General features: G+C 41.6%; 1 protein-coding gene across 2 annotated transcripts; it reads right to left on the reverse strand.

Moving 5' to 3' along the window:
- Window positions 1-1,824: 1,824 nt before the first annotated feature.
- On the reverse strand, window positions 1,825-16,940 carry GDAP1 (ganglioside induced differentiation associated protein 1). 2 transcript variants are annotated; one of them, XM_019725762.2, is made up of 6 exons: window positions 16,709-16,940; window positions 15,246-15,438; window positions 8,346-8,519; window positions 7,005-7,099; window positions 6,041-6,155; window positions 1,825-5,030 (listed from the first exon to the last, which is right to left on the reverse strand). In XM_019725762.2, the coding sequence occupies exons 1-6, from the start codon at window positions 16,823-16,825 to the stop codon at window positions 4,648-4,650; spliced, it is 1,077 nt and encodes a 358-aa protein (XP_019581321.1). In that variant the 5' UTR covers window positions 16,826-16,940; the 3' UTR covers window positions 1,825-4,647. The 2 variants fall into 2 exon arrangements, with proteins under 2 accessions (XP_019581321.1, XP_074174686.1); XM_074318585.1 differs by having other exon boundaries at window positions 15,391-15,438; window positions 16,709-16,894.
- Window positions 16,941-25,772: the final 8,832 nt, after the last annotated feature.

The following is a 25,772-nucleotide window of genomic DNA, read 5'->3' on the forward strand; positions in this document are numbered from 1 at the left end:
TTTCATGAAACTTGGAGAAATTTGGAGTTATTTAATTATGTAACTTTTCCTGCCCTTTCTCACTTTCCTCTTTTTCGAGGATTCCTCTAACATATATGTTAGAGGCTTTGTATTATCCTGAGATTCTCTTCTTTTATCTTGACCATCTCCCACCTGCTGTGTTCCCCTCCGATGAGACTAAAGTAGTCATGATCTGAGGATGCTGGTTTTGATGGGAGGATTTTCAGTTCATTGCATTTTCTCTGTGTAAATCTTTACTTTCTTTTGAGCGCTGAGCTTAATAAATGTGGAATCTCTAAAAGTATATCATCCTTATATTTTTATTATGATGTGTGTTTGATGATTTTTATGTGTTACTATTGACTATCAGATTCTGAAATTCAAATGATAGTTTAACCTGCTGATACAAGTTACACATACTGGCCATATATGCCCATCTGATTAGGAATTAACTTGTACCTGTGGAAGTGAATATTGCTGTTGGCATGGAAACCTGACCCTTTGCACTGTCATTCATTATCATCTTTATATTTTCACCCATCCTACTGGTTTCTCCGTAAGTGAGTTCAATGACAGAACATTGTAATCGAGGAGCCAATGTATAAATGAATAAAGACAAAGAACTCCTAAGCTTCCAAAGACGTTTACGACAATGTCCTACGGATGAAATACAGCACCTTCCGTGAATCAGAATATATCAGGGTCCATCACAAGCATGTTTTGTCCAAGCTCCACTTGACCTTGTCTTAGACCTCAGCACCTGCTCTTCCCCGCATCTTCTGGTCCGTAAGTCAGTCCTTCCTCCCTCCTACCACAAAATCCAGGGCTCCACTCGGAAGCAAGTAAAGCAGAGGATTGCTTTCATCAATGCACTGCATTTCTAATCCTCAAAGCCAGTTCTCTTTCTCTCCTTTCTCTTCATTTTCATAATGTAATACACAATTAAAACTATTATCCTCACTCTAGAAATTACACTTCCGGTCTTGCCTTGGACTCTCTAATACCTTACCTAGTAAAACACAAGTGTTCTGGGGAATTAGAAAATCAAGACATTCTGATTTGAATAAGTGGAGATAATATACATGGGCCAAATATTTGGCACAAACAATGTGAAGGTGATGTCTAAATACTAACTTACTCATTGCATTACATTAATTTGATTTTTGTGTCTTTACCATGGTGTTTTTATGATTTTTCTGAGCAGACTACAGAATTGTATATGAGCTTGATTTTCCATGAGTATTCAAAATTGTTGCTCTTCATTTTGTTTACATTAGGGAAAATAAGCTACATTTCATTTTTATTTAATTTGCTTTGCTCAGTATAAACCAAAGTAGTACTCAGTTTTTATCTGATGATTAGAATAATGGCTAAGTTTACCAACGCTAGAAATATGGATGGTAATTTGAATATCCGTAATCCATAACTCAGTAGAAGGAAGAGACTTAGATATATCAAAATATACATAAATATCACAAGTAATATTTGAAATCCAATAAGCACTATTTTTTTAAATACTCTCTTGGTGTTTATTGTTTTCATGCTATCCTGTTAGGTGGCTGGCTAAACTCCTTTAATGATCAGTATCAATATGTTATCCTTTAAGCTGCCATTCATTTCAACCATAAAATTGTGTGTATTTAAATAAATTATGAGTTGGTAATTTTTATGTTAAAAGGAAAAAACGGCTAAATATCTTGAATACCTAACTTCTGTTTATTTTACTAATTACCGTATTAGGCTTTGATTTCTTTTTTTTTTTTTTAGGCTTTGATTTTAAATGAAACAAATGCATCTGTTTTCTCAAAAAGATTACAAAACTAGTACTTGCAAGGTTCATATTTATTTTCCAATTACTTTTATTGATTTTACAGGCAGAATAGTATCTTGATCTCTCTATTACATTCAACAATTCCAAAATATCTGTAACTCTGGTATCAATATTAATAACTATGAAAAATCAAGCAAGCAATTTACAACTATCTGCAGTTAAGGAAAATGGATTGAAAAGGCATATAATTGGAATAACAAAAACAGCATTTATTCGTTAAGATGCAAATAGCCAACATAAATTGAGTACCTCAGGCGTTTTTCTAACTGTGATTTATACAGATTTTGGAAACTGAAGAGCACAGTGGCCAGTCACCAATGATGGTGAAAACCAAAACACAGACAAGTGCCTATTTTGCTAATGATATATGTGCAGCTCTTTAGCTTCGCATTGTGCGGTACTGTAGTCCCTTCCAAAGCATTAGAAATCCATATTACATGTGCCTCAAGCTTTTTTACCAATGAATGATCTGATGAAGATGCCCTCATTTCAGAAACTGAGGTCATTCATGTTTATCTTCACTTGAAACATTTCAGAAGGCTTGCTGAACCCAAAGAACGCCCATTCTCAGACTGCTGGATCAACAGCGACATCTAGTGGCTGTGGTATCCCTGAACAAGCATTTGTAAAAGAGAAACTCAAGGTTACCCATAAAACGAGGGAAATCGCCAGGATGCCTCATCGTTAATATTGACACAAGCATAGACCAGAGAAACTGTATCAGAAATCTATAAACACTCCCTGGCAGGTTTTCTCTGATTCGTTAATGATATAAATTAGAGGAAAAGCCAGCACTGGGTTCCTAACCTTTATTCTTAACAACACTTACTTAATACTTAAATATCCTGTGTCGATTTTTATAAAAATCCAGTTCTCATTTTTTCATGTCTGAGTTCTTGCTTCTAACAGAGCAACGTAAAGAACACTATTAACCACTGAATAATCAGGTCTGTGGCTCTTTTATGAATGCACAGGTTGGAATGTTCCAGCAACAAATTCAGACGCTATATGACAATGCACTGAGGTGCCCGATGAAGACATTATAAAAGCTGCCAGTCTGTTAGTGATTGTTGGGTGGAGTTTACACTGGAAATATTATTCATTTTTGTAAACAGGGAGCATCCAGTTCACCAAGATTTTCTAAAGCAATTGGATCACGAAATGGATTTATAGAATCATTTTACCATCAGAGAATCATGGCTTTCGAGGTATGACTGCTTCCTGTTAGTGAAACATCAGTACAGCCTTTGACGCTTGCACAGCCAGTCTGAGGCAGACCCAGGAGCTCATGCTGTTGGCTGGACCCTCAACTCCTCATCCTCCGACATACGTCCTGCCGGAGACCTGAAACCGCTCCCTTTCTGCCCAGCTCTAGAGCAAGCCTACCTCCTTGTCACCATGAAGCATTGTTCCTGCACACAGACTATTAGATGCAGCCCCATGGTGGTTCACGGGGACACTGGGACTGTCCCATCCAGAGGGACTGAGGTACCCCCCAAAATGCCTAGACAACTATGAGTCCATATAGGTGGGCATCGCTATCTAGCCTCTCATTTCTCCTCCCCCTGAATTAACTGCCAAGAGCTAACACCAGACCTCCGCCTTCCTCTGTAACCTTCTGAAGTTTTGTTGTGATCACAAACAGATGCAACGCCTGAGCAGCAGTTTCGGGGTTAATACACCAGCCTCGCAAATGCAGAAGGGGCATATCTAGTTCTCCCAGACTATCAACCCCCAACCCAGCCTCTTGCCATGCTACTGATTAGCTGGGACATTTGCCTGATGGCACTTGCGTGCATACACGGGGCTGCAGAGCCACGCCCCTAGGGACTGCACACCAGCCCGGAGAAGTGAGAGCTCACAGGCACCACCGAAACGGGCAACCGTGAAAAGAAAGGAACCATTTTGACCTCACTTCAGATTTTCATGTAAACACCGGGCAGACATGGTCCAGTGGGCATCTCACACCCACGTCTATAAGCAGTTCATCTTCACAGACCGATGAGTGTGGTTCATATGCATTTAAAATGATGAAGGTCAAATGAGGTGCCCTAAGTATAAAGCCCGGGTTTCTCTCCACCCACTCCCCCCAGGAACTCCTTAGTCTTCTTTTCCCAAGGTTCTCAACTACAGGAGATGTGTGGACAGTGGGTACAGGTAGTCCTGGCGATGTCTGCTAAGGGGCCAGGCAGCCGTGAGTGGCATGAGCGGGTTCCCGGAAGGGCTTTCTGCTGCTGGGTACAGTGTAAACTGCGTCCTCCCCTTTCCCCTCTCCCGCTTCCCATTTTCTCCCTCATTTCTGCCTGATGCCGGCAGTGCTGCTAAGAAGCCTTGTGTCCTGCTGCTGTCAGAACCCCTCTGCTGTGTAACAAAGAGGACCTCTGAATTCCAGGGGATAATACTGCCAACTGTTCCACCCTCCACTTATCTAGATAGTCTCAGGTGAAGAGCTATAGGCAATGCCAGGTTATTACTACTGTCCGCTCATAATAATAACCTCCCCCCCCAAAAAAATAACAATACATCTGAACTGAACTGGCAGTTTGAGATAAAAGTCTGTTCTCCACCTGTCAGCACTGATACATCTTGACCTTGTACGAGTTTTAACGATGGTTTAGTTCAGGTTTGTGAATCGGTCATCTCAAGTTACCAACCCACATGGCCTTCTCAGGTCCTCCTCTCCTCACATGAAGTACCCAAAGAGGAAAGTAAATTATGCCTTTGACTAGTTGCCCAGGAATTTCACTGGGCCCAGCAGAGTGGAAAATGTTCAGCTAAATGGGAGGGTGAGTTGCCACCACTGGGTCCCTACAAGCCTAGAAATAATTCGGTCTGGGTCTGAATGCTAATATGGTGCTTCCAAATCTCTTTCTGAAAAGCGTAAATGCAAAATACCCAATCCCTGCAAGCAAACCAAGCACAAGGGTGGTGCCAAGAACTTTGGGGGCCCTTTTCTTGGCCACCCGGAAGGCTGTTGGCAGCACTGCGGAGATTAGAATATTGTTGACATGTCCTAAAACCTTGTGGAATGTTTTTCTCTTCAAGACACGATTGTAATAGGTTTCCAAGTTCGGTCGCTTTCCATTTCCCCAGTTTCTCCTCGCAAAGCCCAGGAACTTGAGTCGATGCAAGGTGACAGCGAGTGAGACATCTGCCAGGGTGAAGGACTCTCCGCAGAGCCAGGGCTGGCGGCCCTCTTCTGCTCAGAGAAAGGGACGTGGAGAATTAGGGGCATCGCCACACACACACACTCCAGCTGCTACCTTTCATCTGTGTTGAGGGCAAGTGTGAGTGAAGCAGAAGCCGAAAGCCATAGCACGTTTTTTTCGTACTCACACTCGGGGAGAAATTTGTGCCAAAAACAAAGTCCCTGCAAATGGATCCCAAGCTAAGGGGGGGCATGCTTGCCATCTCTCAACCATCCCGGTCTCCAGGTGACACTACCACCGCTGGAGTTCAAAGCCCGCCTACCATTTTGCAAAGAACTGGGAGGGGCTGAGAATCTCCAAGCCAGACAAGTCAACACATACTTCCTGGTGGTTAAGGGAAACGAGAAGATGAGTTTTAGCAGAATCCATCGAGTTGGGCCTGAATCGTCACCCAGTGGGTGCTGCTCCCCGTTCCTATTTAAGGCAGGCAGGAGTCCCTACTGTGAAGCAAGTTTCAGGTAACAGGGGCTTCAACTTTGCTGTCAATTAGAACAGCACAGGTGGTCAGTGTGCTTGCACCTGGGCTGTGGCTTCCTGGTAGAGTTCGGCTTGCAGGTACAGTGCACGGATGCTCAGCACGCAGCCTGCACACACACACACACACACACACACACACACACACACACACACACGAGCTGGCCCCTATTTGATTCTTCCCCACCTATGGAAGAAATTAGAGGGCGCACTCTTGCAATTACTCAGGTTTCTCAACCAAACTACGGTAATTACAACTTTGCAAAACAGGCCAGGTTGGAATTTCTCACCCCTAACTTAAATCGTGCAGAAAAATGCTTCACCATGTTTTGCATAGATGCAGGCCGAGTTACAATTAGACACCTGGGTTTTGCTGAATTCAGTATTATTGTCGCTATCTTAAGGTAAACTGTCCATGAAAACAACAATTAAAAAAAATGTCGCAGAACGTTTCTGATGAGATCTAAGACTATTCCCATATCCTTCTGCTGTCCGGGAAAAGAAAAGAACACACATAAAAACCTACCTGGGGTTTCTTCGTTTCTCCTTTGCAACTCAGTTTCCACCTGATCCAAGACTTTCTCCAACTCATCAAGAATTTTCTTCAAATACTTGACGTTGTCGTGGTCATGCAGCTTTGACTAATTAACAAAAACAACTCACTAGGTTATTTGTGCCTGCAAAAACAAGCGATGTAGGGCAGAGCAGGTGTAAACTCACAGAGTTGGAGCCTTCCTATTTTAGGAAATGAGAAGAAATGGACTAACTTCCTTAAAGCAAAAGCAGAGTTGGAAGGAGATGCCCCAGCTGTGAAAATACCCGAGGGCCAGACCCACTGCTCACTGGCCACTCCTGGGGGACCAGATGACCCGCGAGGTCAAAGACTCTGAGGGCTACAACGAGACTCCTCTTGTGCCCAACTCAGGGACGAATGCAGTGACGGAGAGAGTGACTGGGCAGTAAGGAGTGCTGTGTGTGCTGGTGTTTCGTTCGGCTAAGATAGATGGGAAGTTGACGGAAGCTGGGAGTGTTGGTGTTTGCCACGTTTTTAATGCGGGAGAAGCTTGCATGCATTGCTGGGCCAAGGGGAAAGAATCAACAGAAAGAGGAGGGCCGGGCATACCTGATGAAGCAAAGTCCGGACCCTTAGGAGGCAGACAAGCCATAGAGAGAGGTCAGGCTTGACGTGGCAGAGCGCAGGAAATGGCAGATTCCTAGAGTATTTTATTAACTGGGTTTTACATTTGATAACTTTCCCTGGCAACTGGCATGTGCAATGTCTGCTTTTTAAGCAATGGTCGTTAGGTTTGACTATCAAACCTAATCAAGAAAAATTCTTTCTGAAAGCACTGCAGACGCCAAAGGTAGCCTGTGCACTGGTGACTTGCGATACTTAATAGAAGATGTTCTAGAAATAGTGATACTTTGCAAAAGGTGGAATATTTAATAGAAACAGCAGATGTCAACTGAGGACAGCCCGGTGTACTCACTTTAAGTCGCTTCTGTTTCGCAATGTATGCCTCTTGTAAATCTGGATTTTCTTCAGCGAGTTTCTTCAGTTCAGACTCTGTGTTACCAATTTGGCCTGATAATGAAATCATGTTTGAAACAGAAAATTATTTCCTCCCTTCTGTGCAAGAAAGAAGGAGAAGTGGGGAAACTCAATAGTAAAAGACTGAGGTCTAGGATTTATGCCCTGCCTCTGCCTCCACCTCCCCCTCTTTGTGCCTCAGTTTTCTCACCTGTGAAATGGACCTGTCAGAGTACCTGCACACAGGGTGAGGATTAAATGGAAAGCACTTAGGGAAAGGCCCAGCACTTGCTAAGTGCAGGGGAGCCGATTTACCTTTCTGTCTCTTTCAGACTTTCTGTAATGAACTTCTGTATAAAGGGAAGGAAAAGGCCTTATTTTAAAAAACATATTAACTCTAGGTGCCGGAATTGTATCTATCAGTACACTTGTTTCAAATCATCCACGAATACGTAGGAAGAGAAGCAGGAAGAACAAGAGGAAGGTGAGAAGCAGGAAGAGAGAGGAGAAAAATGGGAGAAGAGGAGGGAAGCGAAGGAAGAGGGGGGGAGGAGAGGCACCAAAAAGAAAAGTGATGTAAGTAAGGGAATGATAAAGGTGAGGCGGGACGTGTTGGAAAGAACGTAGTTTCTAGCTGTAGAAGGCCCAGGTTTGCGTGTTGCTCGGCACAGCCCTGCCTCGCTGCCGAGCCCCACCACAGCCGTCCTCCTTGAGCTTGCTGTCCCCATTCCCGGGCCCGGGCCACAGAGCACAGCTCCTGTGGCCCCACATCTCGTGCACTGACCCTGCTCTGTCCTCAGCGGGGAGGAAAGTGAATGCTGGCTATCACAACTCAGTCTCTGTAAACCCCCAGTCACTGAATTTAGAGGTAGAGGATGGTCAGACCACCTGTCGTTCAGCGCCTTCCCATACTGGACAGAAAAGGACAGAAATGTGAACGCGGTTGCCTATAAACCCCAGCAGATCCCCGCGCTCCTGATCCCCAGGCCATCTGTCTGTGAGAACGTGTGATGGTCTCCACTTTTTCCAGAGGCCCCTCTCCTGAGTTTCATCCACACTTGGCCCTTCAAAGCCAAGAGCTGGAAAATCAGGCCCTACAGACACTAACTGTCCATCTGAACAGCTGAAGCACAGATTAATCTGACCAGTGCATAGATCAGTCTATAACCTGCAAGCCCGTGAAACACACTCAACAACTCGGTCCCCCATCTTCTCTCAGTGACCATGAGATGAGCGAGGTCTCAACATGAACTGAAAGACACTCGAGACAGAATCCCAGGTCTTTAAGATGTTTACATACTGCGAATCCGTGTTGTTGCATACGCTGGGATCATGGAGTCCACCGTTAGCTCCGGATGTAAAATGCAGCCATGCGTGTAGGCATCCATTGGCAGGGAGTCGAGCAGTTCTCGGTAGTGCTGTACCCGTGGGTAATACATGCTTCCTTTATCGGGCATTAACCTGGGCGTTTTTTCTAAGGTGCACACACACACACAGAGAGACATGCACAAACATTGAAGGGCAAGTTACAAGTGAAACGTTACATCCAAAAGCAAAACCAAAAACCCCAACCACCTCTTCATCAACGTGATACTAAGGCATTGCAAAGATGCCTCCCCAGCCCAGACACTGAAAACCAGAAACAGCCTGATGTACCAGACCAGATCCCAAAGCATTAGCACATGGGCATTCTCTCACTTCTCCCCCTTACAAACTGCGGTCAACCCTCAAGGTCTAGTGATTGAAGCCAGCTCCGGAGAGCATTTCCTGGCCTCCTAAAAGGCCAGCATGTGACTGGCTCAGGCGTGCCTTCCTCTGTACATGCAAAGTACCTGTACACACTCCATTGGAGCCCTTCTCACCTTAGGTATTGGTATCTTTTTGCCCCATGAACCCCTTCAGGGCAAGGGACCTGTGACCCTGGGTCTAGCGTAGTGCCTCAGACATTTTAGGCCCTTGGTAAAGGTTGGTTAAGTGAATCACAGGAAGAGGATCAGGGACTACTCTTCTCGGTTCCAGTTAATAGCAAGAGTGACCTGTAGATGCTACGTGAATGTGAAATGACAATCTTCATGGAATTTCAAATATTTTCTCTCTGGAAAGTGGATTCGACATAAGTCCTCATTTGCTGGTTAAAGTCTAGACTATAGACTCCTTGAGGGCAAGGATGGTGTTCTCTGTTGCATCCCCAGTACCTACTATAATGTTTGGCACATAGTAGGTGTGCAATAAGTTTGAATGAATGAATGAATGAATCTATTGCCAAATTTCTAGTTATTATAGAATACAGTAGACCTCGTGTCTGCGATTTTGCGGTCCGTGGTTTCAGTTACTCACGTTCAACCGCGGTCCGAAAATATTAAATGAAAAGTTCCAGAAATAAACAATTCATAAGTTTTAAATTGCACTCTGTTCTGAGTAGTGTGATGAAATCTCGGGCTGTCCCCACCCGTTAGTCATGTAGTAGCGGTCTCGGTTATCAGATCACCTGTTGCGGTATCACAGTGCTTATGTTCAAGTGACCCTAAGTCTATTTCATAACAGCCCCAAAGCCATTTACAGAACTTTTATTACAATGTATTGTTATGACTGTTCTATTTTACTCTTAGTTATTGTTGTTAAACTCTTACTGTGCCTAATTTATAAATCAACTCAGTGATACATTATAAATTTAAAACTTTATCACAGGTATAGGAAAAAGCATAACATATATTTATATAGGGTTCGGTACTATCCACGGTTTCAGGCATCCACTGGTGGTCTTGGAATGTATCCCTTGAGACTGAGGGCGTCTACTGTATATAAGCTGCAGAAGCTCTGAGGATGACAATAAAAGCTGAGAAGTTCTCCCAAGATCCCACCACCAATTAGGGAAAGAACAAGAATTAAAGTCATTTCACTCCGAATGCAGTGCTCTGTTTTATTACGTCAGCATAGCATCTGGAGGGTTTACTGTTCAGAAACGATCCAAGATAAGTCACGTGACATCAGGGCTCTGTCCCTTCAGAATCACTTCGCCCTTCTGACTCTCAGACTGCCCCTGAAAAATGCCAGCTAGCTTATTCCAACGAGTGAAAATAACCGCCTTAACTTTATTGATTTATTTCTTAGTTTGGGTTATTTGTTTAATTCAGAATCCTTCTGAGCACCACACACTCATTCCTAAGTATTGACAATTCAGAGTTGCTTGCAGAGCATTTCAGGCAAGATGTCATAATGCCAGACCAAGTAGAACAAGCTTTTCAAGCTGACAGGCTACTTCTGACTCCCTAAGGAAACAGAAGATGGATTACTCTCCAAACCAGTCGGCAAATGTCTAACTCCCTACTAGGAGTCCAGTTCTGAAGGCTGCACTAGAATAATCGAGAATGACCTGTCAGCTATATACAGCGTGTCAACGTGGATTCACACAAATACAGCACACATCCTCGCTGACCTTTCATGACCTCAGTATATCACCAGGATCCCTACCCATGTATGGTAGACATTTCCATGAGGACAACACGCTGGTCGCCTTCTAAGGTCCTTGAAATTCTAAAGTGTTCTTTATCTTTTGTGTGCCACTGACCTGTTCTCAAAATATTGTTCTTAAGTGCATAAAATACAAGACAGGATTGCATAGGAAATTGTATTAAAATAGAGTTATCAAAGTAATTTTAAATGACAAAATACTAACACGGGTGCCTATTATTTATAAATACATTTACAGGATCTAGCAGCAGTTCTACCGTAATTTCAAAGTGGAGATGATCACAAATGATACTTTAAAACGCCTGCAATAACCTGATATGCTACAAACACTAAACACACCTGTGATTTCTATTGGTAACAAAGTCGTAGGTACTCCTGATACTGCTGTCGATTATGCATCCGTTAGAAACGAAAGGAAATGTCTGTTGGAAATTAGTGAAAGTTGGCATAAAGTGACTTCTTAGGAGAACTGAGTAAGGGACAAGGCAGGTCTTGTATTGCACCTAAGTTTAGGCAGCAAATTAGAAACAGGCAGAGAGACAAAAAGCAGAAAGATGTGATACACAACAAGAAGAGAAAACCAAAGAATTTTTTTTTTTTAAGCAAAATCAGAAGGAAACCACAAAAGCATTCTGCAGCCATTGACCGGGGACAAATAGCTCCATACGTTGTCCAGTCCGTACTGCTGGTTAGAATAACAATGGCCCTGAGCCATTTTTTAAAAATTGCAATCAGTTTCCCCAGTAGCAAAAAACAAAAAGAATTGAAGGGTTTAAAGGCATACGCTTCCATTATTTTGCTAAATTCATTACTTTTATTTCCTGCATTCCCCAGTGATGGGGGATAAAGGAGGTATTATTATGCCTTGTTTTCAAGAAAGACTCCCCCGAGGTCTCTTTGAATCACTTTCAGGACTTCCTCATTAGCTCAATGAAAACAGATTAGACTTCATTTCTAACTCTCTCCCTTTGCTGATTTTTCATTTTACTTAGATCACTTAGTAGTGCATTAGTGTATAAGATAATAAACACCAAGTAACTGAACAATTAAATTATAGCCTGAAGCTATAACAAATCGTGACAGCAAAAGAGATACCAGTTCATTACACTCTGCTCTTTAGATGAATGGATACACTTAATGAAAGTCACCTTATAACCATGGGCAACTATACACCTCGTGAAATCCATTCACATATTTCATTCTGATTTGTCAAGATTCCCCAAAATTCCACCCATAATTGGACAAAATGCTACATGTTCTGACCAGTTGAGAACAGTGGGTTACAATTCACCATGCTCTGGATAGAACCTGTACTTTTGAAACAATCTGAGATCACACTAGCCTTTTGTTGTATTATTGACTGGTATTGGTAACTTATTAGCAAGCCAGGTCTCCCACCCTCCATTAATACAGCTGATTTTTAAAAACAAAATTCGCATACTATAGTTAGCCTTGTGAAACTTTATCTTAGTTATTTTTCCATTTTATTGTTCCATTAGAAACCTTTCATAAGCTGGTCATCATTTTAACTATCCCAGTCTTTCTGCCATCTACAAATGTGTTTCTGTGTCTTTATTCAAGTCATTTAGAGAATCCTTAGGCTCATGGCAGAGAATAGAAGCCTGTAAGGACACCAGTAAAGAGCCCTGTCCAGCTTGACCTTTGTTTTCAGTAATTCATTTATTTTAATCATGCCAATGTATTTATTAAGCTCCTATGAGGCACTGGGAATACAGCTGTTAATGAGCCAGACAGTATATGTGACCTGGTGCTTACCGTGGTCTACCAGCAATTGAAATAATTAAAATAAAGTGTGATAACATTATGATAGGCTAATTAAAATGAGAGTCTATAGCTAAAGGGGCAGCCTGCTGTTAGAAACCTAAAATGAATATTCTTCAATATGGTGGTTTATTCATCTGAAAATGTGCATTACTTACAAGGGCATTGTGTGAAGTAATCGTAAATGCTGTACTTAAATCAAGATACTCTATATCTGGAATCATGCCTGGCACATAATAGACTCATTTTTGTAAGTGTCAATTAATGACATTCTCCATTAATGTAAAGCTCAAACTGGTTCCTTTTAACTGAGATACTAAAAAATTTTATATAAAAATTTTTATGTAAAAATTTTGTGTATATATATATATATATACACAAATTTTTGACAATCCATTCTGGAATTCTGCCACAATTAAAGACAGTCATTTATTAGCACTGTGTAAAGCTGAAACAATTACTTAATACACATTAGTTTTGTAGTAGTGTATCATACTTTAATGTATGTATGAGTCACTTTGGGATCTTGTTAAAATGCAGATTCTCTTTCAGGACATCTCCTGTAGAGTCTAGGATTCGGCATTTCTAACGAGATCCCAGTGGTACCAGTGCATCAATGGAACATACTTCAAGCAGCCAGGACTGATAGAATTCCCCTCTCCCCCTCCTTGACAACTGGGATAACATTTGTCCGTCTCTTTTCTGGCTCTTTTCCTAATCTCAGTGAGTTCCTATAAAGCATCTTAATGATAATTGTGATGACACTTACATGTTTGTTTTTATTTAATACTTTGAGATACACTTCATCTGTAGACTAGGCTAGCCTTCATTTAGGTAACTAATTGTTCTCTTGCTGTTTTTATATCTTCCCATGGGTTTTAGGTCCCTTAATCTTAATCTTTTGTCAACCCTCTCCAATCGAATGACAACTGTCCTAGGAAAGAGGAATGAGTGAAACAAGAACCGATGGGACTTGCTTTATCTCTGCAATTGAGAAAACTATACCACCTAATCCAAGAGGAAAAACAGAGAAGTCATGTCACCAATGATACGTAGCAAGATAGGAACAGCTTCAGACTAAAAGCTAGGGTTCTTGCTTGCTTACTTCTTCTATTGGTACAACCATAATTAAAGTCCTAAGCTTCCATGTTTTCATCTTAACATTTAGCCCCACAATGCCTTCTCTTATGGTTCAATAAATAGTAATAAGGAGAACTTAGTATTTCCCTTGTTTGAGCTGGACCCAGAATATGCTTCGGTTTTGTTATTATACCAATTAGTCAAAGAAAAAGGAAATGCCTAAGGAAAATTTTAAGAAAGGCTGATAATCATTAACATTACTATGTTACAAAGTAACATATTTCAAATTACTGAATATCTTAGGAGAAACAACGTAAGGAGAAAAATAGGAGGAAGAGAATGGTAGTAGTCATTGAAAGGATGCCAACAAACGAAAGATTTAAATATGGTTTTCCATTTGCTGTACCTTTTTAAAGTTTTTTATTCTTTCAAATAGAATTCTTATACAATTAGTTTGTTTTACTCACATTGCTATAATCACTTTTCCCATGAAATGCAAATTAACACTTAACAGACTTGTCCATTTCCAAAAAGCTCAACGTTAAGAAAAATTGTCTTAAATCAATTAGCTGCCATTTTCAGTACAGTTCCCAGCCCATAGAAGGGATGGCAAGTGATGGCGAAGCAGAAAGCAGTTATATTAAATTCTCTGGTTTAGATCAATGGCCACCTCTAATAAAACCTCCAATCAGAATCCCAGGGAAGGACACACTTGGATTAAGAGCAGAGGTAGTCCATTGCTCATGTAATTCTGGGGTCCCGTGAAGGTCCCATATCTACTTTCCTTTGAAGTAATTCCTCAGTCTTTTTTTTTTTTGGCCAGTTGCCCTTCTCAGCTTCCAGTAATTTGGGGTTATATTCTGGTTTTAATCTGCCCAATTAATATCCACATAACTGGGGGCAGATGAAGAGTAACCAGATTTCATGTAGCATCTCTTTCAGAAGAGTACTCAGCTGAAAGCTGGGAGTCCTGGGCTCTTCTCTCAGTCCTGCCAGAGATCAGCGGTGTCATCCGTGGTGAAGTGACAGTTCACCTCAAAGGTTGTCATTAGGAACAAGCGAGACAAGGGATAAGTGACAGTGACTACGGGAGATGGCCAGTATAATATGAAGGTCTGGATTTGACAGACTTGCCTTCCAGCCCTCCCCCTGCCACAGCACAGCTGTTACTTTAGGCCACCCATTTCTCTTTCCTCATGTACAACATGGGAATAACTGGCCTGCCATGACTGTCTCAGATGGCTTCTTTGAAGACTGACTAGAAGACAAATTATAAAATGCCTGATATAAAGCAGGCTATCCGTGGATAGGGTGATGATTACGTAAAAGCATTATCTAAATTTAAGCCCTATAATTCCTTACAAAAGATACGAAATTCAAACTATGCAGGTGTAACAGGGACCAAGAAATCAAAGTATAGCAACATTCTCCCTTGCCTAAAATTTATTCCTCTTTTCCCCCCCGCTTACAGTTTTTAAGGTGGAACCATTTGGTAGAACAGATGAAACTGATTTTCGTAGTACACATTTAGAATCAATATTATCAATTTGATTTCAAGGCTAGTAAATCACTACTACAAACCACACCCCTGCAGGGTCTTTTGCAAGTGCATTTAAAAGGAAAGGTCCAACATTAAAATGTTTGGTTTACACAAAATTTATGTTATTGACCTATCGTATATTTGTGTGCTTATGGAAATGGAAAAGGTTTTTATCACTAAACCACCATCATGAAACCAAAAAGAAAGAAAGAAATAGGAAGGGAGGGAAAAAAAGGAGGGAGGAAGGGTGGGAGGGAGGGAGGAAGGAAACGCATAGGTTTGTGGTAAAAGTAAAGCCAAGAAATCACAAATAGCCTTTAACATTACCATCCAGGAAAGTCTGTTCAAGATAATCAGTGATCTGAGTGGCCTCACAAATAATGTTTTCCCCGTGGATAAGGACGGGCACTTCTCCAGTTGAGTTCAAACGCATAAACCAAGGCTCATTGTGCTCACTCAGGGGCAGACTTACGTCGTGTTCCTCGCAGTTCAATGCCTTTTCAGCAATGACCAAGCGAACCTGGAAGAGTTCACACTGGTTACCACAGCGGCACATGCAGGCTTTCGATTAAATGACCTCCTGGCTCCCACGAAGCAGCTTCTCAACGCGCTCCCCCGAGTTGCAGGATTTTCAACATGCTTTTTAACTACAGGCAGGTGCAGTGTAACTACCTGAGGTCAACGATAGACTGCGTAGATGACAGAGGTCCCGTAGGATTATAATGGAGCTGAGAAGTGCCCGTCGCCTAGTGACATCCTAGTGCAGCCGTCCCCGTGCGGTGGTGACACAGATGTAAACATACCTACTGTACTGCCGGTCATATACAAGCATAGCACGTGCGATGACAGACAGTGCATAAGATTTGATCATGCTAACACATGATGGTGTTACTGGTCTCCGTCTGTACTGTACTTGTTATTTTAGAGTGTATTTGCTGTAAGACAGCCTGCCATGTTATACACTGGCAGAGCCTCAGCTTATGTTTACCTCTCTCCTGATTGCGTCGTTTTCTCTTTGTGCTTAATTTCATCTCGTGTTTTTTTGTACAGTGACGCGCTGTGCAGGCTTGTAGCCCAGGAGCAATGGGCTGGACCACACAGCCCAGCTGTGCAGTGGGCTGGACCGTCTAGGTCGGTGTGAGTGGGCTCTGTGATGTTCGCAGAACAACGAAATCTCCCACCGACGCGTTTCTCAGCACATACCCTGTTGTTAACACCTCATGTGACTGCATTCCTATTCTAGAATGAACAAGTCCGATCTATCCTGGCGTCTTGTTCTTATAAATTCGAATAGATAAATAACGAAAGCGATTCTGGCTATATGCATTTTACAGCCACCCTCCCCATCACCTCTGCTTTCTTTGTGCCCTACACCTAATTACACGTCCACCCCAGACAACAACCTGAAATACGGATATGCTAGGCCTTGTGGAAGAGAGTGACTGGGAACAAAAAGGGGTAAAAGAAGGAACTGCAGATTGTTCCGTGGCTTGAAGGCGCTGCCTTCCTGCCTGAGCCTGCAAAGCCCAGGGGACAAAGCCTCCAGCCGTGATGCTTTTTATGTCGCACTTCTTGAGTGCCAGTGGCTGGGTCACAGCATTTCCATCTCAGACTGAGTCTCCCTTCTCCGCACTAAGGCGCACCCCTGTGGTGGAGGGAGCAGCCGCCAGCGAGAGGGCGTTGGCGGACGCCTGTCTCTAGGTGGGTGGGTGGCCCTGAGCGACGCCCAGAGGGAGCTGTCCCGGTGCTGAAACCCGATCCGCGCGGCCCGCCCCAGCCGAGGCCCTTACCTTTTGCGAGCTGAAGGAATGCGTCCAGTGGTACAGAATGAGCTTCACCTCGGCGTGCGACTTGCCTTCCGCCATCAAGGGCGCGCCCCCTCTCTGCTCATCCTGCATCCGAGCCATTTCGGGGCGCGCGAGCAGGGCAGGGCCTAGACTGCCCTCTGCGTGCTTCTCCCACCCGCACTGCCCCGCAAAGCCTTCGTAGTTTTTCCGTGATGCCTCCCTGGAGCCGGAAAGGACACTGAGTTCGCGTGGACGAACAGACCCCTGGGAAGTGTAGTTTTGCCGGCGAGAAAGTCGCAAAGAGACGGGGGGAGCATGGGGGCGGGGTGCTGTCTGCGCGACAGAAAGCCTCTGCTGTACGGAAGTCACCTGGGAGGTGCAACTGGAAACAATCTAAATTATGTGTCCTGATTATGAAAATGAGTAATGGATAACGTTGATTGCAAATTACTCATTGGTTTTGGCGATGGAGTAGGGGTTCCTTAGATATAAAAGGAGCGATTTTCCAACATGCTTAGGGTTCCTTTTAGAGAGTCTGTGCCTTTGACAGAAGGGAAGTTCCAGTTGACAGACAAAGCACAAGAATAGGATCTAGGTGTTGTCATTAGAAGATGCTACTATAGAGTCATGAAAAATTATTATTATTATTTATTATTAATAACATCTCATAGGCAAGTAATATACAGTGGTGAGGTAAAAATAGCCTGGTTGTTAAAGAAATTTTAAAGCAAATCTACCTGGATTCGTGTCCTAGTTTTCCATTTTCCCCATTTTTATAGTGGAGATAATTTATTTCCCAAATAAGGTTTTTTTGTGAGAATTAAGTAACTAAATACAATGTTAAACATTTAAAATAGTTGTAGGCACCCAGTAAGGCTCACAGGTCTAGTTGCCTTGTAAACATTCTCTTTATAGCCATGGTCAGGATAATAATTTTACACTAGTCTAGTTACTATTGTACACCTCTTAAAATTTGGCTTCGTAGTAAAATAATAAAATTCCCTTTCAGTAAATATGTATTAATAGCACCATGAAATGAATTCTTGGATAATGCATTCAGCAAATATTTATTGAGCACCTACTATATTCCAAGTTTATGCTGGGCCCTGGGAATACAAAGATGTGTAAGACGTGATACCTGGTACCCAAGATATAAGTCTGGTGGCAGAGACAACAAAATATACAGACAACCAAATAGAGATAAGACCGATCTGTCTTACAGTGAACACAACATCCCATGAAAAAAGAGAGGCGGTATCCAACTCAAGTTAAAAAGGCCCTCTAAAAGACAAAATCTCATAAGGTCCGTCCTCCCCCTTACAACGCTTCATTTGTTTTTCTCTATACTTTTTAAATAACTTTTAAAGATTTTATAATATCTACCATTGTCGCCCCAATAAATAAATACTTAATTAAAAAATACTTTGTAATACCTTTTTAATTAAAAAATACTTTGTAATACCTTTTTATACCCTTAAGTTATTTCAAATGCTTACCAAATTTGTTTTTTATCAGTTCATGCTTCAGAATAGAAAGGGAAAAGCAAAACTTTGAAATCAGACCGAGTGGGGTTTAAATACTCGTTCCACCCCTTACGACCTCTTTTGAGCCTTCATTTCATCATGCATAAAATACGGATCTATAAAAAGATATGACAGCGGTGGGAATTCAGTAAGAGACTGTGCATAGAGCACTTGGGACGTTGCCTGCAGCACATCTGTTGTTGAAAGCATGCATGGATAAGCCCCCAGTCATGTCAAGAGGACAATTTATTGCTCTTCTCTCTTTAGGCCTCACAATTTTTACAACTACCTACATAATCCCCCTCTCCATTCCTCTTCAGAAGAACATTTTAACTCTCCAGCTGCAGGTTCCAACATGTACTATACAGTTCCCTTTCCTTAACTTACTCAATCCCCTCAGTATTTGAAGAAACTCAACCCTCTTGGTAGGCCATCTGTCACTGGCAGCTGGAAGAGTTCTAACAATAAAGTTCAGGTCTTTCAAACACTGAGCACTGTATCACGTCTTCCCAGCAGCAAAGCCAGACAGTACATATTGAATGAATTGGTGGATCCCTGTCTTGGTGTTTCACATTAAGTATTCATATACGAGTATGTCCTCTGGAGTGAAAATGTGGACAGAGCTTCTGAAGGGAAACTTATCAATATGCATCAGATACTTTGAAAATGGGCATAACTTCTAAATCTATCATTTCTTCTATTTGCAATTTCACTAAGAGATAACTGCAGTGAATTCCATCACTTGGCCCTAAAAATCCATTTTCCCCTTCCTCAATGGTAATAGATATTTTAGCTAAGCACATGGCTGCTGAAAATCAAGACTACATTTCCCAGTTTCCATTGCAGATAAAGGTGGCCATGTGGCTATGTTCTCACAAATGGAATGGAATGGATGTGTCACAGGGCAAGTTATATGCAGCTTCCTTACAGAGACAGCTGGCCCTGTACCTCTTCTTTATCCCACCTTCCATCCCGCTTCCGGGAGGATGGATGCTAACTTGACCGTGAGGGATGGGGCCACAGCCTGGGGATGGGCAAGCCCTGAGCTGGAGGGAAATTGAGCCCCTAAGGACAGGACACTGTGGACCTCACTCACTCACAGGAGTCACCAGGAGTCAGAGCCGACTGAGTGGCATGCAACACACACAAGAACACTGGGAAGCAGGACCGACACACCCACCTGAGTCTGCACACCTCCAAATTTTAACTTAGAGAAGAAACAAAGCACCTTGTTTAAGCCCGTTATTTGGTGCTTTCCAAGTGCTGTCATCTTAACCTATCTTCACTAATCCTTCAACCTTGTAAACATAGATGGCTTTGATTTATGTATCAACATATTGGATTTTTTTCTATAGTGAATATATGCTGCTTTTACTACTGAAAGATTTGAACATCAAGAGAATATCAGTGAACAGATGAGGTAAGGAAACATAGTGGTGTTTTAGGAAACCAACTGCTACATCTGTTTTCATTGATGTGTAATCCCTGTTATTTTCCATCACACTAAAAAGTCATGAGTAGGTAATAGAAGAAAACCTTATTTTCCATTCACATGGTTATTCAGAGCATCTACTGAAGTGTGTGTGTGTGTGTGTGTGTGTGTGTGTGTGTGTGTGTGTGTTCGTTCTGCGGTGTGTCTTTGTGCTGCATCACGTTAGATGGTGGGCTCCTGGGGAAAAGGAACCAGATCCAGGTCCATTTATTTCTTCAGTGTGCACTTGGTGAACTTACCCTGTTCCAGGAACAGTGCTAGAGACAGAAGAGAAAGAGTTAAAAGTACATCACTGGCCTCAGGGAATTCAAGTGTGGAAGGAGCGAGATGAGATTACAACACAGTGTGGTAATTGCTTGGATATCTAGGCACTTATAATAGAAAGAGAGAGAACTATAGAGAAAGGCTCCTAACGACAGTGTCTTCCCAGAAGAGGTGATGCCTTTACCGTCGCGAGTACCGTACTGGTGCACTTGCCAACATACCACTGGCTCATGAGAGCTGACCATTACATTTTCAGGAATTTTGCAAGCTGGATGTTGACCACAGCCAACATTAAAAATTAAATAAAAGTGATTTGCATTAAATAATTTTTTTAAATAGAGCTTGCAAATACTCCAAACTCATCACTTCCTAATCATTTTGCTATGTTTGTTATTATCTACACTCTTGAGATTACTTCTATTATGTTCATTTGATGGAAATCAGATATAAGGATATGCTACTGTGTATCTCTTCCTAGCTCGCTGTTCAGTGATGTTGTGTTAGTAGCTTGGAATTGGCCATGGTGGATGTATTTACACTGTGGAAATCACCTGGTGCTATCTATCGTGTGGTGGTTTTTTTTTTCCAGAGAGTTGGTTGGTAAACATTTACCAGCACACTATTGAATGTATGAATTTTTTTGGTGTTTAGTGAAGTATTTTAATGATGATGATCAGGAGAACCTTCGGTAAATTTGTGAATGAGTGAGTTTGTATATTCGTCTGCTTTTGGTACCTTTCCTGTCCCACCCAGCTTTCGTCCTCCTTCCTCCTCCATTCTCAGATACCCACTTCCCTTATTGCATTTTCATTCTCTTCACTCTACGTAAGAAGAAAGTGGATATGCACCACGTCTGTCTGTCCACGAGCATATCTTTCCAGCAACAAAATCATACACCAGTAAACACTGCAGAAATGATTGTTGCATTGCTGTGCAATATTAATAATACCCTATAATCAAATGCATAATGTAGAAATTCTGCATGTGACCACCACAGGTCACTTTCTTACAATCTCATTTGACCCTCATGATAGCCTGTGAGGTAGCTGCCATCCCTAATTTATAGTTGAGGAAAACAACATTTAGCGACCGAGAGACTGGTCCAAAATCCTAGAGCTAATAAGTGCAAGAGCTATAATAACTCAAACATGAGTTTTCTGACTACTAGTCAAGTATTATTTTCTACCACAGTATGCTAGCTTTACACCAAAGAGAGAAACGTGTGGACTTTGAGGTTTTACACAGCTCGGGGTAGACTTTGGGGAAAACATAGCCACTTTCTTAGAAACTAGTCCTCATTGATATATATTTTTATTAGAGCACAAACTGTACTATAAACTACTGTTTATATGTCTTTCTTGTGCATTAGCCTCAGAGCTTATTAAGGTCAAGGCCCAATGGGATTCATTTTATTATAGTATCCCCAGGAATCCCAAATAGTGCTTGGTACATGAAGCTGCTCCAAAACTACTTTTTATATATATATATATATATAATTAAATTTATTGGGGTGACAATTGTTAGTAAATTACATAGATTTCAGGTGTACAATTCTGTATTACATCATCTATAAATCCCATTGTGTGTTCACCACCCAGAGTCAGTTCTCCTTCCATCACCATATATTTGATCCCCCTTACCCTCATCTCCCACCCCCCACCCCCCTTACCCTCTGGTAACCACTAAACTATTGTCTGTGTCTATGAGTTTCTGTTTCTCATTTGTTTGTCTTGTTCTTTTGTTGCAGAACTACTTATTAATTAATAGAGAAAAAGAGTAAAACGCCACCACCAACAACAACAACAGCAACAGCAAAGAATGACAAACAACAACAACAAATAATAATAATAAATTGTAGCCTATTTATTCTACCACCCTAGAAATTCTATGTGTAAAGGTAATTTCATTTGACAACATTTGATATTTATAAATCTGGGCCTACGATTACAGCTCTGTAAATTGGCCCTCTTTCATATTAATAAGTTATTTAAATTCTTTATTCTTTTAAATATTTCTGAGTGAATGAAGTTAAAAAAGGTTTGATTGATGTTATGAATAACAGATCACATAACCTGTTTGACCCTCTGTCACCCTACCTTTAAAATGATGATAAAAACCTACCAGACGTGCTAGTTACACAGATGTAACCAGTTTGGGAAAATGCCTTGAGCTAGACAATTTTGATTTGTGCACTTCTCTTTATCTCTTGTACTTCAATCAAATTTTAATTTGTCATATAGAATTGTTATGGCTGAGTGATACATAGATTTATAAAAGTTGCCATTATATAAAGTCCAAAAGTCCAATTACGGATCTTATCTACTTTGATAGGTATTAGGAGATATATACCTGGGGTGCCAAAAAAGTGTGTACAAGAGGACACTTTGGTCAACGTTGCTCAAGCAGTAGTTCACTGTCATCAGAAGTGTCTGGATGCTGATGGGAACCACTCTGAGCACCTCTTGTCATTGCAGAAGTCAAACATGACTTGTATTCATCTTTTGTTATCAGTATATATTGGGTATTACAATTTTAATACACTTTTCCCTTCTTTAAATGTGTATACATTTTTTGGCACTATATATATATATATATATATGTGTGTGTGTGTATGTATATATACATATATATGTGTGTATATACATATGTATATATATATACTTTTTTTTAGTGTATATCAACTAAACCAGAGATCTTGAAAACTTTTGACAAATCGGAATACTCTAGGTTTGTTTCTTAAAGTACTATTCTGAATGACCACAAGAGGTCTCTATTTTTTAAAGAATAATCAATCCCCTGCTATTTTTTTTTCCTTGGCAAATTAGAAAACAGAAATGGCAGTATTCTCTGGAGAATACATTTAACTAATTAAGCTATCTAGTGCAAAAATCAAATTTTCCAAAATTAGAAAAAATAATGTATACATATGTTAAAAAAAAAAAAAAATAGACTTCCCACTTTTTCCTGCAGGCGGCCACGTTAGTGCTAAGCACCCAGAAGCTAGTTTGCCTGCCCTGACCCAACCCATGACCCATGTGAACTGTGTGTAGGATTTGTCATTGGTATATGTACACGTAAGAAGAAAAAAAAGAATGGGCTATTTAGAAATTATTTTTTAGAATTTTTATCTCAAATATGAACAGTTCCCGCTCTCTGATATTCTCAAGCGTCTAAAAAACTCTAAGTATTATCTAATTGAATGAGATAAAAGATGGCACATACAAGGCCATTGATTTGGTAAAAGAATTGTGACGGTTCTGGTGAGTTCACCAGAGCGCCAATCAACTTGACCCCTGTATTTGATTTATAACAGTGGTTTTCAAAGTGTGGTCCCCTGACAAACAGACCAATATCAACTGGAATCTGGTCAGAAATGCACATGTTAGTGAATCAAAGACTCGGAAGGTATAGCTGAGCAATTGGTGTTTTTAAAAGCCCTCCAGCTTTCTTAACTGAAGGAAACCCATGCACCAGTTTTTTTGATACATATTAAGCTCGAGAACTACCAATTTAGTGTATAATTGATGAACCATCCCAATTCTCAGTCCCTAGGTGGCCCCACTGGTCAAATTTGTAGAGAAGAATAGTGTATGAAATTCAACGGCAGACCTACAGTACCTGGAAGCAAAGGTTAAATAATTTAGAATCACTTCCATAAAACAGCCTGGTAAAACCCCATCGTGCCTCACTACCAGTTTGAGTTTACAGGCTCAAGATGCTAAGACTCTTCCACTTTGCCCTCAAAAAAATATAGATTTCCACCAGTGGGTTTCTAAGCAAAAGCCTCAGTAACCTTAGAATAGCCCAGGCTTGCTTTTGAAACTCTAAAATGTTTCCTGTTGCTTTTCTTGCATCCCAGAGCAAATAATCATATTTAATACCAGGTGCAACTTATTAATAAATTCTGGAAGCTCTTGCTACGAGGTTCCTGCAGACTAACAATAATTTGATTAATTTTCTAGTTTCTTGACTAATGACTACTAATGTTAATAATGCACTCAATTCTTTATTTTTTAGTAGAGAATTCACATCGAGCTGTATTTCTGGGAGAGGACTTGACATATTTTCCACCCTCTCTCATCCATCTCTACTGTGAGGAATGGTGTACCTTTCAGTAAATACTTGAATATGGACCAATAAACAGTTCAAAAAAGATGGACCTGCACTACACAGTTGCTAATAGTGTTTGGAGTGTTTACTGGGTGGCAGAAAATATTTTGAGGATTTTATATGCATGTCATATATTGTATTTAACACTTGCCCGATCCCTGAAGGCAGGAAGAAATATCATCCCCATTTTATAGATGAAAACATGGAGGCACAGAGAGGTCAGGAAATTTCCCAAACTCACACTGTTAGTGTCAAAACTGGGACTTGACTCCAAAAGACCGGGTTTTAGATTTTGCTCCTCCCAGAGAAAGATCCAGCCTCAGTATGTGAGGGAAAACCACGGAGCCAACAGCTGGGATTTTGCTCATCAGATGCAAATGTTACCTATTCCTGAAGTCACTAATTGTTTTGCTTCAGGGATTTTTTTGCCCAAGGTTGTTTAGCGTTCCTAGAAGTAATGGGGAGGAACAGAATGGAGAGCAGATCCTCCTAAAACTAAGCCAACACTTACTACACATCTGTACCCATAGTCCCCTGATAACATCTAATTTCCTACTAAAAGTTTGCAAAGTGCCTTAAAAACGGTACTCATTGGCTTTTCCTACTAAGCACCTCTTGGAGATAAGGTGTTAGCTCCTGAAATAAGGAGTCAACTTCCTGAGACAGGAAGTTAACGACCCTGCTAATAATTGGGGGAGAGGGACCCAAAACACCAGGCTTCTAGCTCCGGGTCTGTGCTCACCCTGCTGCATCCCACAGCTCCGCGTGGCCCCCCACTAGCTGCAGCCCGGATCCCACTCTACCGCCTTCTGTTGCATATCAGTTCCATCACAGCCTGACTCCTGTTCCGTTTCCTGACTTTACCATTAAGGATTTGGACACGATGACTCAGGACGTGGGGTCCTCTCATGTACGCGTGTGATGCCTGGGGTTAGACGTCACTGTGTAACTTCCCCACTCTAACTTAGCATCACCCTCCACTCCAGCACGTGGAGGCCTCAAGTGCTCAGACTCTCAAGTCAGAAGTGTATCCATGTCACTTAGTGAAAGAAGCCAGTCTGAAGGGGCTGAGTGCTTTATGGCTCCAACTGTAGGGCATTCTAGACAAGGCAAAGCTACGGAGACCGTGAAAAGATCAGTGCTCGCCAGGGGTTTTGGGGAGGGGGTGATGAGTACTGGGAGTGCAGACTATTTTAGGGGCGTGAAGCTACTTTGTACGATACTCTAACGGTGGGTACATGTCATGTGCATTTGTCAGAACTCACAGAATGCGCAAGAGTGGGCTCTATTTTAAACCACAGACTTTGGGTGACTATGGTATGTCAGTGTAGGTTCATCAGTTGTAACAAATGTCCTACTCTGATGAAAGCAGAGACTGTGCATGAGTGGGGTAGAGAGAGATGAAAAATCTCTCTACCTTCCACTAACTTTGGCTGTGAACCTAAAACTGCTCTTACAAATGTCTACCAAATATTCAAAGGAAAAAAAGAAGTCAGAACTGGTTTCAAAGCCTGGCTACACTGTGACCAGCTGTTAACATAGCTTTCTCACCTATAAACTGGTTAAAAGAATCATACCACCTTCCCTGGGATATACAGTTGACCCTTGGACAACATGAGGGTTAGGGGCGCTGACTCCCCCATACACAACCAAAAATCCACATATAACTTTTGACTCC

The sequence above is a fragment of the Rhinolophus sinicus genome, linkage group LG14 (genome assembly GCF_036562045.2).
Source record: "Rhinolophus sinicus isolate RSC01 linkage group LG14, ASM3656204v1, whole genome shotgun sequence".
NCBI lineage: Eukaryota > Metazoa > Chordata > Mammalia > Chiroptera > Rhinolophidae > Rhinolophus > Rhinolophus sinicus.